The sequence below is a fragment of the Protopterus annectens genome, chromosome 11.part0, assembly GCF_019279795.1.
Source record: "Protopterus annectens isolate FY-2018-M chromosome 11.part0, PAN1.0, whole genome shotgun sequence".
NCBI classification, from domain to species: Eukaryota; Metazoa; Chordata; order Ceratodontiformes; family Protopteridae; genus Protopterus; species Protopterus annectens.
The window spans coordinates 514,685,854-514,700,729 of NC_056745.1; the positions used below are offsets into that span (position 1 = coordinate 514,685,854).

Consider the following 14,876-nt stretch of genomic DNA (forward strand, 5'->3'; position numbering starts at 1 on the left):
TTATATCAACCAGAGGAGAAACTATGGACAACAATTAAAAGGATTTTACGGGAGAAGAAGAGGACAACAGTCAAGTGGAATAAGTTTATCCTTCCAACAGGTGGTGGTTTAGGATTACCTGATTTGAAGAGATATTTTACAGCTATACAGTTAAGGCTGTTAAACTACAATTCAAAGGGGAAAGGGAGGATAAAGGAAGGGGGAAAGGGATGATAAAGGAGAGAGTAATTCAAGAAAAAAAAGGAAAGAATGGGATTTTGAACACCAATCCGGAAGGAGGAGGAGAGAGCATCAGAAAGTATACACCAATCCGGAAGGAGGAGGAGAGAGCATCAGAAAGTATACTAAGAACTAATCCAATATGGGAATGGACAAAGGAGATTCTGCTGATAGGGATGACTACAACAGGGGGCTGGAATTTACTGGATGAAGCTGTCAAAGAAACCAAGGTCATCAGAAACAAATAAATAAAAGAAGGAAAAGTAGTAGAATGAGAAGAGGCCAAGAAGACATTTGGATTTAGAGGCTAGTGACTGCCTTCCCTATGAGGGCCTGATTTTCAGAGAAGAGAGAAAGGGATATGGAAACCCCAAGTGAAAGCCCTGCACTGGTTGAGTTTTTATTTGAATCTAGAATATAAAATGCTGTTAAAGGGATAATTAGTAGACCATATAAAATACTGCACAATAAACTACAGATATCGATCAGAAAGAGGTCAGAAAAGATTGTAAATTAAATATCCAATTCCATTTCCCAAAGAAACAAGAGGACGACATGTGTGGCTCCCAAATAAGGAGCAAAGTCAAGAAGATTTAAGAATTTGCTTGGAATTGTTTGCATAGATACTTTTATACTCGAAGCAGATTCCAAAGAATTTTTACTCAGGGAGATGGCAAATCTCCAATGGGAAAGAAAATAACTGGCAACATATGCTTTGGGAGTATAGCGAGTTTTACAGACTTTTACAAATTTCCCCAGAGAGAGAGAGAGTACTGTGTTGAGAATACTGGGTGAGCAAACTAAGGAAATTATATATTTTTTAGCTGGGATATAGGATCTGAACTGCCTAGACATAGTAAGGCCTTGCTAAGGTTTCATTCTGGTGGCTGCCAAAATTGCAATTACTAGTTTGTTTGTCTTTCGGCTTTTTCCCAGTAAGGGGTCGCCACAGCAGAACTCCGGTCCACTAATGATTGGCAGTAGATTTTTACGAAACGCCAAGGTGCCAGCTCGACGCTCAACCTTCAACGAAGGCATGCCCATTTACGCACGCACAACTTTTGAACGCTACCCAACCACGGGGAGGACATGCAGACTTCCACACAGAAGGCACTCCCAAGCCAAGCAGAGAATCGACCGGGAGAACCTCTTGCTGTGAAGGTAACAACGCTATACTTGTAGTAATAAATACTGTACTAGAGAAAAGAACAGGTAAGATCTTTAGAAAAGGATAGGTGTAAATTATGTAGAAATAAATAAAAATTGTCAGAATAAAAGATGCAGAAAAATGTTTTGTAGGAGGAATGTAGTTTAAGAGAAAGTAGGAATTGAATAAATTTATATAATGTTGCCTAGATTATAGGATATGTGATGCATAGTGTGTGTAAATGTGAACTTGTTAATGTGGTTTGATTACTTTTACATAACTAAGTTTGCCCAATGTGTAAAACAAAAAATAAGTGTTTATGGAAAACGATTACTCAGTGTGCACAAAGCAGTAAAGAAGCAAATTTATCCCCACAATCAGTGAATGTCAAGAGGCAGGTGTGTGGTTCAAGCTGCTGTATATCCAGATGTCTTCAGAACATTTTTTTCTAGAGGAATATTACTAATGTGTGCTTCTAATATTACAGCTTCAACTAGATGGAATGAGGAGATTAGGACACACATCTGCACCACACCTTAATTTCTGAGAGAGTAGTACTGTGGTTTGATAGTAAAAGTGTTTCAAGAGGTGGCCAGTAGTCATGTTTCTTTAATTAAAACTAATTTAACAGATTCTAGATTTAAAGTAGGGCACTCACATTAGACCTTGAAGCATTTTTGTATTATCTTTTCAGAAAAATGTTCAGTTTGTGCCATTCCTCACTTCAGAATATTTAACCATTATTCACAATGCTACAAACAGCATTCTTTTTACTTGGTAATTACAACCAGGAATAAATTTATTCATGAATATCAGAATTAACACAATTCAAAAAAAATCTCTCTACTCAGAGCATTGCAAAAGTTAACTTTGTACACAGACTTGACAAATGATTCAAATTCTGCACTCTACCTTTTCGTGGTGTCTTCTATTTCTAACACTTTTAGTGTTCTCCATCTACCCCACATTTTTAAGTTCTAAAGTGAAACTATGATGGCCAGCCTCTCCTACTTACTGCTCCATCTTTAACAGCATGATATTAACATTCTAACCACCACCACAACATTTCAAATGTTTAACACTTTCACTACTTAATCAAAATGACCTTAAAACATACAAGTTCAAAAATGATCACAGAAAAAAAGCGCACACAAGCAGATCTGATGCTCATGCCAATGTACATGTACAGCACGTGAGACACATGCATATACTTTGGGAGCGCTGCCACACACGCACAGACGTATCCATTAAAGATCTATAGACAGATCTCTAGCTCTCCCTAAAGTGGCACCACAGAGTTGTACATCATTTATTTGGACTGGGACATGTACAAAGCTTTTTCATTAAAAAAAAATCTCAACTACAGAATGAGACTAATGCAAATACACAATGGAACTTAAACCCGAAAGGAATAGAGAACACTCACTAAAAAACATACAGCACACTTGCATGACAAAGAGTTTGTGAAGCTCTAAATGTGGCAAGACAGCTCACTCTAGAAGCTGAAAAGATTAAATGAGAAAGCCTTGTGGTAACTTTAGAATAAAGAAAAGTAAGTTCAAGACTACTTAAAGGAGTTAAGACTCCCTAAATGCGGCAAATTTTAATTATAAAATGGAATAACTTATTACCATGGGTCAACATTGAGACTATTACTTGATAAATCAACTTGAATTATATTTACCTTTGACTTTAGGACAGGCACCTCTAAAGCTGCAACTTTGGCCACCAGTTTTCAATGGACAACAGCTGGAAAGCCGACTGCTACAGCATCTAAGTACCTGTGAGGCAAGTTTCCCATCACAAACTACAACTGAGACTCTACTGATATAAAACAGCCAAAAAAGTCCAAAAATCAGTATGGGAAGACCGCAACCACTAACTTTATTAACATAAGCAAACTGCAATGAAACGTTTTTGTCAATCCAAATTCTTGACTTCATCAGGTTTCCCACCAGATGAATTACAGCCATATAGAGAGACACATGTACGCCAGGAGCCAGCTATGGTACAGTGTCAGAAGTCAGTCAAATGTCAGTCAATTCAATCAAATGGGAAATATGCCAAGTGTCTTAACACAGTGAAGAGAACTAAAACAGAAATGTTTCATTTTCAGATCTTTTATAACCAATCCATCAATTAATTACTTAAGTCTCGAGTCAAGTAGGAATTGTGTACATTTTACATTTTGAAAGCATCCGGTCCACAAATGTCAAAAAGTAGAAGTGGGGAAAATTGTTGGTCAGGAGTTCCCAAAAGTACTACACACTGCAACACAGGACTGCAAATGAAAGGTTAACATCCTCCAACCCAAGAGACTTACCGCACATGAGCAAGTCAGATTGCATCAAAAATAGTCTAGGGATAGAAAACTCTTATACAACATCAACAGAATATTTTGGAGAGACAGGTATATCTTGTACAGGATAAAGTTGCTATGGAACAGATTCCCCATTCACAAATTTCGTCCTTGTCCATATTCAAACGCAACTTGGATCTATGGAAAGGAAACAAAAAAATTACCGCAGGACTGCCTTCTGCTCCAATGGACAGAGGTAGCTCCTAAATCCTTTATCCTATGCATGTCTCCTCAAATTATTCCAAACAGGATAGGTTAATTTGAGCAGAAAAAGGGAAATGGACTAGGCTTAAAATGGCCTAGAAGGGCAGCTAACCTAGTGCTTACCTATAGACCTATTACACATAAATCAATGACAATGCTATGAGAAAGGCATCAAAGATGTGCTACATGTGGAATTCACCAGAACCTACATTAACAGAGCTGTTACCATGCCACCTGAATCTGACTGAATCATGATCACACAAAATTCAAGCAGTTTATGACACCAAAGTCATACCACATTTAACGCAAAACAGAGCACACACACTTTTACATTTCTAATTTTTAAATATTTTAAATTTCGGACTACAGACCAGCATACAAAGCCCACTGTGCAGAGTTCCATTATCTAAAATTATGTAATGATCCAATAAAAGAATTGACCATGACAGATAAAGCATGTAGGGTAAGCACAGAGATCAGACCGACAAGATGCACAATTGTCTATGTTCAGCTTCTGCACTAGAAAAGAGCACCCATCATATTCCACAACTTCCTATTCCAGCTTTGTGCCTATTCCACACCCTCCCTTCATGGGCAAAAATATCTGTCCCTGATCACGTCAACTGCACAGTAGCAAAAACATTTCACATTCCACAGCCTTCTGCTTCAGTTAAAATGAATGTCTCCATATTATGCAGCTTTACCGGTTCCAAAATCAGTATCCAACATAATCCTGACTGAAGCCACTTCCTACTACACATTTTTGTGGTTACAGAATCTGCTCAGAATAAAACAGCAACAACTGGAGGAAAAAAAAAATCTACCCAAAAAGTAATCCTGCCACCTTCACGGAAAACTATTTTCTCTGAATATACAATCTATGCAAGTCTAAATCAGTAAAGTTGACAATTTGAACAAGGCCCTTTTAAATAAATTCACAACAGCCACTGCCAAGAACCTGAACAGCTACAAATCTACAGCCACATTTTTTAAATACTCAACATGTTAAAAAGCACAACTACTACAAATCTAAATGACAACACAAATTTACAGTGCTTATAAAATACCAGCTAATAAAAAACTGCTGTTAAAAAACTAACCTTTAAATCTGTCTCATTTTCATGGTTGCATTCTGTGTCCTTCACAGCTGTGTGAACATTAATAGAATCTGTACAACACAAAAATAATAAAAATAGACATAAAAAGTAATAATTCTAATTTTAACACTAAACGATATCACAACAGTGGCAATAAATGGAAAATAATTTGTAAACAATTATTCAAACTATTTCAAAACAGAACATGCCATAAACAGAAAGATATATGCAACTTAAAGACTATGAAGAGAAAAATTGCTAATTTCACAACTCAGTTTTCACTTCTGTATACTACAAGGTAAAGTAACCACACCCATTTCAAATTACCTTGATTGACAGTAACTGCTAGCAAGTTTTTGGAAATCATTGCATACAATCGCCTGTGGAAAAACAAAACAGGTTACTAGCACTTTATAGCAACACTCTGTTGGCCACATAATCGTAATTACTACTTATACAAAATGGCAAACAATAGCAAGGACAAATATTTAGCTCTTCTTGGTCAATTCCTACTTAAACAAGGGTCATGCATCAAAATCAAAGCCTCACTATCTAAACCTTGCACTCACTTAATACAATTACAATTTTAATAAAAATGCATATGAAGTACAATTATGGGGTCAAAGAAGATTTGGCAACTTTTAAGTCAAGAAATTGAAACACCACGTTTTGCAATGGAAACCAAAGCATTGCATCTGTTATTTTACATCAAGACAAACTATACACCAAGTTTTCTGGGACCACAGATACTATCAAGAAGGAAATCCAACTAAATCCAGCGCTGACCCATTATAATGTTGTTCGCCATCATTAACATCTTACTTTATCCATGTGGCTACATGGTGAAAAGGCAACAGGATACGCGTTAAACAAGCCAGTGCAGCGAACTTTCAAGAACTTAATTCAGAACAATGGAGAAACGAATCCTAACAGTATAACATCAAGAAATTTAACAACCACAAAATCAGATGGCCGTAGAGAAACAAGTATTACTGTTGTAATAAGATTACCAGCGGTAAAGAACAAATGTAAGGTTATGAATAAATATAATCGATCATCCGCAATGTTAAGCCATCAATGCTGAAATCCCATCCATCCTAATCGCACACTGTGAATCCCAAGTAAAACCAAATTTACCACCTGCTTCCAAGCTAGTCACTTTTAAGTGTTCATCACAAGACAAAACTATTTGCACTTGCTCCTCTATTTGAAAGCAGAAAAGACACACAACCTACTCAGTTTGCCCTATAAAATATAAACTCTGTAAACTGTGGGTTCCAAAAGTAAACTGGACAATGACAAACAGAACAAATAGATATAGCAGAAAAACACAGCAGGCACCTTTCCACTTGGGATGAAAGAATTTAGCACTACTGTTTTATGTAATAAACTTTGATTTGTGGAAGGTGCCTGCTGTGTTTTTCCGCTATATTTACTTGCTGGTTCTTGGTCTATCTGTGGGTTCACCCTCCTCTAAACATTCTAGTTGTCCACTATATATATATATATATATATATATATATATATATATATATATATGGACATCTCCACAATACACTCCGAACAGCACATTTACAAGTCAAGGGAGATTCAGGTCCCTAAAATCTGCTGCCCATGAACCCTCTCACTACATACCTAGTTCATTCCAGACATGATGAAAAACGGAGATGCGCAGTAATAAACCTAGCCAACAGCCTGGCAAACTCGGCCCACTGCAAATGGTACACTGCACAACCACCGTTCATTAACCTATCCAAAACTTTCTGGATTGAAAAGATAAAAATAAAGACAACTTTACTAAAAAAACAAGGAATACTAAACTATATTCTCATATTAAAGCTACTTTAAAACTCACCAAGCCTGTAAAGAATTTTAAATAAATCAACAGCAATTTCAGCACTTGTGTCTTTCAGCTTTTTCCCCTGTTAGGGGTCGCCACAGCGGAACTCCAGTCCGCTGATGATTGTCAGTTGATTTTTACGTACCAGCTTGCCAGGCCTGATGCACAACCTTCAATGAAGATACGCCCATTCACGCATGTCTCCACGCAGAACACACTCTAGCTGAGAATCGAACCGGACAGTGTCTTACTGTGAGGCGACAACATTACCGCAGCACCACCACTGCGGGCCAACAGCAATTTCAGCACTAATACTAGCAATACTTAATGAAAATGCACTCATACTATCATATCGACCAAAGATTACTGTACATATTGCTACAATCTGTCAAATGCTTGTTATATTATCTTCCATCTATGCTGATTAAGTCTTCTGTATAACTGTTTCCTATTACATTACTGTATATATATTTTTTATTTTTTTATACTATATTACACTTTATAGCTAATTATTGTCATTACTTTACTTTCTGTAATCACTGGAGCTTTTCTCCCCAGGACTCTGCTGAAAACAGACAAGTTGTCCAGCCAGATTATCCTGGTAAACAAATGTTAAAATATATACATATATAGATCCTTATTGCTCTACTATATATGTACTGTACTTCTAAAACAAGAGGGGCACTGTGTGTGGGCAAGTGCATCGCGTTTTTCTTACCACTGTTTTGAGTGCACTGCACATCACTGCTCCCATCGTGATGTCACCCTCTATGACCCCACCCACAGTGATGTAATACATTAGCCACACCCATGTGTACCATTTTGGTCCACTGAAAAAGGTGGCAGCCCTATAACCTTCAGAAACTTCATGCTAATGTAAAGCTAGTTATTTTACTGACATTCCAAGTTTATAACAGCAACAATTAAAAACGGTCTTGTCCACATTTACATTAAAAGGCTGAGGGGTAATGTGAAAGCAAACATTACATATTAAAGGCTGCATGTAATAAAAATAATCTTGTTCTCAATGTACAACACTAGCAAACACTGACAGTCTGTCCATCAATGACACCATACTTGCATCCACTGTCAGTCACCCAGGGAACACCCAAACCCGTGCAAACTTTAATGGGGGATACTAGACTACAATACAACAGTCATATGGGCGACAGGCAAAGGTCTTAGTGCAATCTAGGCAGACCACTCTTACACCCCATTCTGTCACCTTTCAACTTGCTCATTTGCAGCTCTCATCTCTACACCTTCAGCTTTTCATTTAATATGCTTCTTCCACCACCCCACTCCTTCCGCTCCACCTCCTTTATACCCACAGGTTGTTCACCCACTCAAAATGCCTTCACACTCCCTCACCCAAACATAATCCATACCATGAAAACCTGTACCACTGTAAACATGTTTCTTACCCCCCTACTAAAAACAACCTAGAGATATACAAGTGGCGAACAGCAACAAAACATACAGAATGTTCCACCTAGTACACAGGGTTAAGAAAAAACAAAGACTTCCAATGCACATGCCAGGTGTCTGTAGTAGTACCCATACATAATATGTAGTAACTGTGAAGATTACACAACACTGAAGTTAAGGATATCAAAGTAACACTTTTGTCTTCTCTCTAAATAGTTGCAACCTTGAAGTAAAAAAAAAAAAAACAAAAACCAACTCTTGGCACTTGGTTAAGAGGATAAAAAAAAACATTAAAATTACAAACACCTGTACACAGTATAAAATGCCTTAATAGAATTAGATAACCTGCACTCAGTATTTTTAAACAAACTTAATATGTGTGAGAAAGTTCATCCAACCTTTCTATCTGCTATATCCAACAAATTAATGTTTAACAAACACTTACTTCTAGTTAGCCGCATTTTCAAACTGTTTTGTAAAATATTGTTCCTGGTACAGCTATGCTTACACAATCCAATCAAATACTGCACATACACCAACAACAATAAACCTTAATTATTGTTAAGAAAGGGTGGTATTTTTATTTACCTTGGTTCTTTCACAGAAAAACTTTGTACTCCAAACAGTTCTCCCAAAAGATCGTTTGCACAATGGACTAGATGCTGCTGTTTTTTGTCATACAACTGCTTGGACATTATGTACTGTCCAAGATAAAATATGACCTGTGGTATGAATTACATGTAATCAAAATTAAAAACAGTTTTAATAATGATATTCTAATTTAATGACGTTGCATTAAGACAAATGTTACTAAAGCAAACAAAAATTGATGTACTTACCTCCTTCATTGTAAAAACATCTTTTGGAGCCCCTGCCTGTTTCAACAGCTTCATAAGTAACGGCTTAGGTCTCACCTGTAAAACATTTGGGTGCCACCTATATTACACTTGCATGCAAAAACATTTCTCTAAACTATAATAATAAAGAAAAAAAAAGTCTATACTGACCAAACCCTGCGGCTCTGATACAATGTCAGAAGAGCTACTGCTAAGGAAGTCACCAACTGCTATCTTCGCATTAGAAGCAGACATCTTTATATTGCACTATTACCTACAAATGCATAAAAATATAAATTACTAGAAGCATTAAATGCAACTCAGGCACTACCATCATTTTCTTATGTAGAAATGTTTTGATTCAATAAATGAAGTATGTTAATATTTGACAATTACTATACGGCAAGCCATCAAACAAAAACTACTCTACATATGGGCAGACAATCATTTATGTTGCATATAAATGTCATCTACACCACTGCAAGAACTGCAACCAGTTCCAGCTGCACTACTTCATGATAAACATAGCTATTCGTTACCTGAAATAAATAATATTTACAACTACTTAATAAAGTGCTTCCGCCAGGATCCAAACCCAGCCCTCCTAATGACCATTTCCTAGGTACAACCTGACATTATATATGTGCAGCCAAACAAGTCAAGACTAGACCCCCCTTTTTCCTAAACGCAAATTACATATTAGTCAACAGCGGAGGTCTAGACATGCCCAAGCATGACTGCCAAGTAAATATGAGTCACCAGCAAGCGTTCAAACTACAACAGTACAACTGCACTATACAGAGGTTTCCAGGCCGACATATGCCCCGACATGTCCGCCACAAATGTGCGTTGACCACGTACTAGTAGGCGTAGTCTTCCGCCGATGGGAAGCGGTGATCTCGCAAAATACACACGAGTTTTGGGCGATGTTGTAGCGTGCTGAATCACTAGATGCGCAGTAGCAAGCACCGCCCAAACCAGGTTACATCAGTCACCAGTAATGAATATTCATTACGATGTGCCTCCAACCTGAATGAATTTGGAATTGTGTGTGTGTTTTACACCGCATTTCCAACAGTTTTGAAAACGGAATATTTCTGAATGAGTAAATAATTTTATAAGTAACAGTCCCACTGTGTAAGTTAATACCCGTTCTGGTGTTCTGCTTATCACATCGGTGTATTTTTTTTTTTTTTTTTTTTTTTTTGGGGGGGGGGGTAATCAGCTGCTCAACTACATTCATTGTAAGCATGATGTCAGTGGCTAATATGCATGGCATGCCAATCATGCTTTATTTCATATTCTGGTTTACTCGTCAATCATCCTAGCCACGCCGACTCCTGCGCCAAACGGAAGGTAGAACATCGCCAATTTTTGCCATTACTGCATTACCACTCAGAGAGGATAAATGGGGCGGGTGTTGCAAAACATCATATAAGAAACAATTGTTACACCTTCAGTGAAAACACAAAAGTGCCTAAGTCAATTGTGGCAACGATACAATGTTCACGCTGACATCGTAGACAAAAAAATGTATCAAAGTTGTAATACAAAAAAACAGCATACCTCTTTTGTTCAAATGCTTTGCTTTCCATCGGCTCCTCCACCGAGCAGTGTAAAACAAAACATCGTTACCCACAACTACTTGTGAAGAGCCATTTACGTGCATTCACTAAATTTGACCTTGGCCTATTTTCTTCTTTTTAACCCAAATATCCATTAGTAGTTACTACTTATTTATTTATTGACAAACTTGTGAAGTCTACTCTCAGGCCACACCATTCCGTGCTCGGGCACATTAACTACGTGCGCGCACCAACTATTTTTTGTGCTGTGTTTCATTTTTTTTTATGGGAGGGTGGAGTATTGGAGCTGACGTAGCTCCTTGGGCGACGTTTATATCTCACAACCAGTGACAATAATTGATTCATTCATCCATTAATAATTTGTAAACTTGCTGTGATGTCTATTCTCAAGCCATACTGTTCCCTGCTGGGGCACATTAACTATGTGCGTGCACCAACTATTTTTTTGTGATGTATTTCATTTTTGACAAGAGGGGTGGAGCGCGTGAGCCAATCTAGCTTCTTGTGTGAATTTTGTTTGTCGCAGACTCGCAGCCAGCAGCAGTGAATTAAGGTTTCCACCTGTCCCACTTTGCGAAGGACAGTCCCACTTGGGCAGTTGTGTCCTGACAAAAAATTAAAAAATGGCAAATGTCCTGAGATTTTAGAACACAATTATTTCTTATATTTTATATAATAGTTGCATAAAACAGTTATTCTGTATCTAAAATACCTACACGTTACAAGAAACAATAAGCAACTAAATGCTACAAGAATAAGCTTTTATTTAGGCAAAAAAGTTAAGTTCTAACCTTTGTACTAACCGTGGATATGTGTCGCCCTGTAAAATCTGATGTTTATACCAAAAATGTCCCACTTTGGAAATTTGTAAAGGTGGCAACCCTACAGTGAATGTGCTTGATCCACGAAAACATAACTGGGTGAGCAGCCCCTCCCACATTAAACAAAGTCATGAACTGTGTCTCCCAGGTCCTTGCTCATTTTTTTTAATAAACAAAGCTGTGCCAAAGAAAAGCGAAAACGGACATCAGAAAAACAAAGTGTATGTCCGTCCATCTGGGTGTCTGTGAGGGTCTGTAAGTGTATGCGTGCCAGTGTTTGCATAAACGTATAGACTGTACGCAAGTGCGTCTATATGCAAGTGCATATATGACAGTGTATGACTAGTCTATATGACTGTACGCGATTACTTGTACATGCAAGTATGCGTGTCTGCGAATGTACGAGTGGGTGCTAGTGCACATATACGAATGTGTGATTACATGTAAATGACTGTGCAAGTGCATGCGTATGTGAGTGCAAACGACTGCCTGTATGCAAGTACATGTGAGCATGGTTTTGTAGAGGGTTCAGTATCAAACAGTGCTATTGTGGGGATCCAGTGAAACAAGAGATTGCACCAGAGAACATTATTTTTATCAGCTTTAGATACCGCTCACCTGCACAGATTTTTGCTTCTTATTTCTTGGTCTGTTCTCCTCATAAAATTTGTGGATTTCTGGCAAATCATTGAGGATTGAAATTCTTAAATAATGATGTGTATTTGAGTTTCAGACTTCATTTCCTTCGGAAAAATGCATGCTAACATAAATCGTGTTATTCTAGCAACTTTTTAAGTTTATAAAAAGCAATATTTAAAATCTGTCCCTATTATTGTTCCTTTGTCCCACTATTATTTTAGGCTGTAACCAGAGTTCTTACACTAAGAAGTTGCAAGGTATTCACAGCTATTCAGGGAAAATAATTATTCACTTTATTATAATATTCCTTTTTTCCAGTTAAAAGAAAAGCTGGCAATGTAAAATTTGGCAAATATTACTCTACAAATGCATTTTATTTTATTTGTCTTTTACTGGGGGAAAGTCCGACTGAGTAATACCCATTTTCAGCAGTAGCTCGGGGAGAAAAGCTCCTTTTGCTTACATTGCATTGTACTAGATTCCAGTTAAACAGAGCAGTTGCATTTCTGTTTACATTTCTTGACTAACAGTAGTTACATTTATACATTCTAAAATCTTACAGAGCTGGAAGTTACTAAAGAGAAAGCCCACATGCAACTTAGTGGATTGTACAGGCAGCAGTTATGTATAAAAATTGTTCTGTCATTTCAGTGAAAGGTTGAGAGTATTGTACAGTGAACACAAAGTCTTAATCTTGTGATGAGAATGTGCAGGACCAGGATTGGTTAAGATGTTGTTTAAGCAGTGATTTAAAACTATTGAGTTTGTCGGAGAGTTTTACTTGTGTGGGGATACTTATTCCAGAGTTTAGCAATGTATTGGGTGTAGATCAAGCCTTCTGCAACATGATTTGACTTATTTGTAAGTAATAAGAATTTGTTACTAGAAAGGAGGTCCCTTCACGGACAGTAGGGCAGTAATAAGTTTTGAATTTGTGTGCTATAGTTAGTTTTGAATATGTTAGGTAGTTGTGCAGTTCAAATCAATTTAATTGCTTTAAGCTATGACAATGGTGGAGGGAGATTGGTGGCAAATTTAGCTATTTTATTGTAGCAGGAGGCATTTCTGTGCAAATTCATCCTATCAATTTTTATTGTCAAGCAGAAACTTCAAGTGATTATAACATACCTGGGCATGGGAGGTGTGGTGGTTTTGACCACAAAGAAACAATATTTTGGAGTGCTTAGTGCTGCTCAGGCAGCATATATTTGTCAATAAACATTTTGTTATATCTCAAAGATCATTACTAATAATTCTTAGCTAGTAAAAGTTACTCACATGTTTTTTTTTGTATAAACGTATCTTTGCCTGTGTCTTAAGTGATAATTCAATAACGGTGTTTGCCACCACAGCAGGTTGGTAATTTGCCTCAGATTCAGGTGAGAGACTCTACTGTGGCCAAACTGGCTCCACAGACCCCTCTCCTTTTTTTCCTAGATCCCACTGTGTGGCAAAGACAGCCACTATGCACTGGAGGTTAGCAATGTCTTCTGCAGCTACTGGGCTCCCCTTAGTGGGCAAGGGAGAACCACTTTGTTGGTGTTGCAAGAAGGGGCAGGGAAAGTGCCTCTGCTTAACCAAAATGTTGTGGCCGTCCCTGAGGAAGCTGTTGCTGCCATTAAAATGTGTTTGCCTTAATTTTCCTGTCAAAAAGAAACAGAAAACTAAACTTATAGCTTCTCCTTCTCCAGTTTCACTGGACAGGAATAGTTTATTAAGTCTAGCTCAGGGTCTTATACAGGTTCTTGACCTTTCTTATCAGGTGGTTTCTGGAAAAATAAAAATTGCTTCCTCTTTTCCTGAAGAGATTCAAGAAATTAAATCCAGAGAGGAATGTGGTGGAACAGATGCATTTTTTCCCCTCAGAATTTAATTCAGACTCAGTGGAGGACGTCACCTGAATCTCCCTATCAATGGCTCTCTTTCTCCAAAACTATTTCCAGAATGTGCAAGTGTATTCAGTGGATGAACACTGAGGTTTCTCAGTCCCACAGTAAATACTATCAGCTGTTACAGAAGGAATTTCCAGAACCATTACCCATTTCCCCAGTTCTATCAGCCATGGAGGAAGTGTGTGTCACTGCCTGCACTTTTCCTATTACACAGCCTACTGCCCCTAAAAAGACAAACAGAATGTATAACGTTCCTTACTCTTAAGGTTTTATACACTCTCCCCAAACGTGACCCTGTAACTATAGTTAATCCAGCTGTTGCCAAACATTTTAATTCTAACCCTTCCCCTATTGATAAGGATGATAAAACACGTTTTAAGTTTGGGCGCTCATATGTTAAAGTATATTGTGACTAACTGTGAAAATATGAGGAATGTTTTATCTGCAGTTCCTCCATGTAAGGAAAAATCTGCTTTGTGTGGTTAGGTTTCTTTGATTTTTCAGGTCGCTAGTCATTTAAAGTGTGTTTATGACTGTAGATACTACATCCAGTGAGGTTCCCACTGGTACTGTGTTGAGGAGGTTTGCCTGGCTTCATTCTCAAAACTTCCTAGACCTAGAGGATGTACAAGTGAGCTTTTAAATTTACCTTTGGGTAGAGATTTTAGTCCCACTGATGCAAAGGTTATCAGTAATGTGATGACAGGGTTAAGCTGATATACAGGGAATCTCTCAGATTTTTTTTATCCCTAAATTTTCCAAAGGTCATTTGCTCCTGTATCCAACGACAGCAAAAAAGAAAACAAAA

The 14,876-nt window shown here is 37.6% G+C and overlaps 1 protein-coding gene across 1 annotated transcript in view; it reads right to left on the minus strand.

The window, feature by feature from the left end:
- Positions 1–9,982, minus strand: part of MDM2 (MDM2 proto-oncogene) — a gene marked incomplete in the record, with an annotated part of 152,118 nt that extends 142,136 nt beyond the window's left edge. The window contains 6 exon segments of the mRNA XM_044088019.1: positions 5,030–5,097; positions 5,354–5,406; positions 8,883–9,016; positions 9,134–9,208; positions 9,302–9,404; positions 9,670–9,982. Of these exon segments, the coding sequence (XP_043943954.1) occupies positions 5,030–5,097; positions 5,354–5,406; positions 8,883–9,016; positions 9,134–9,208; positions 9,302–9,385 (414 nt within the window).
- Positions 9,983–14,876: the final 4,894 nt, after the last annotated feature.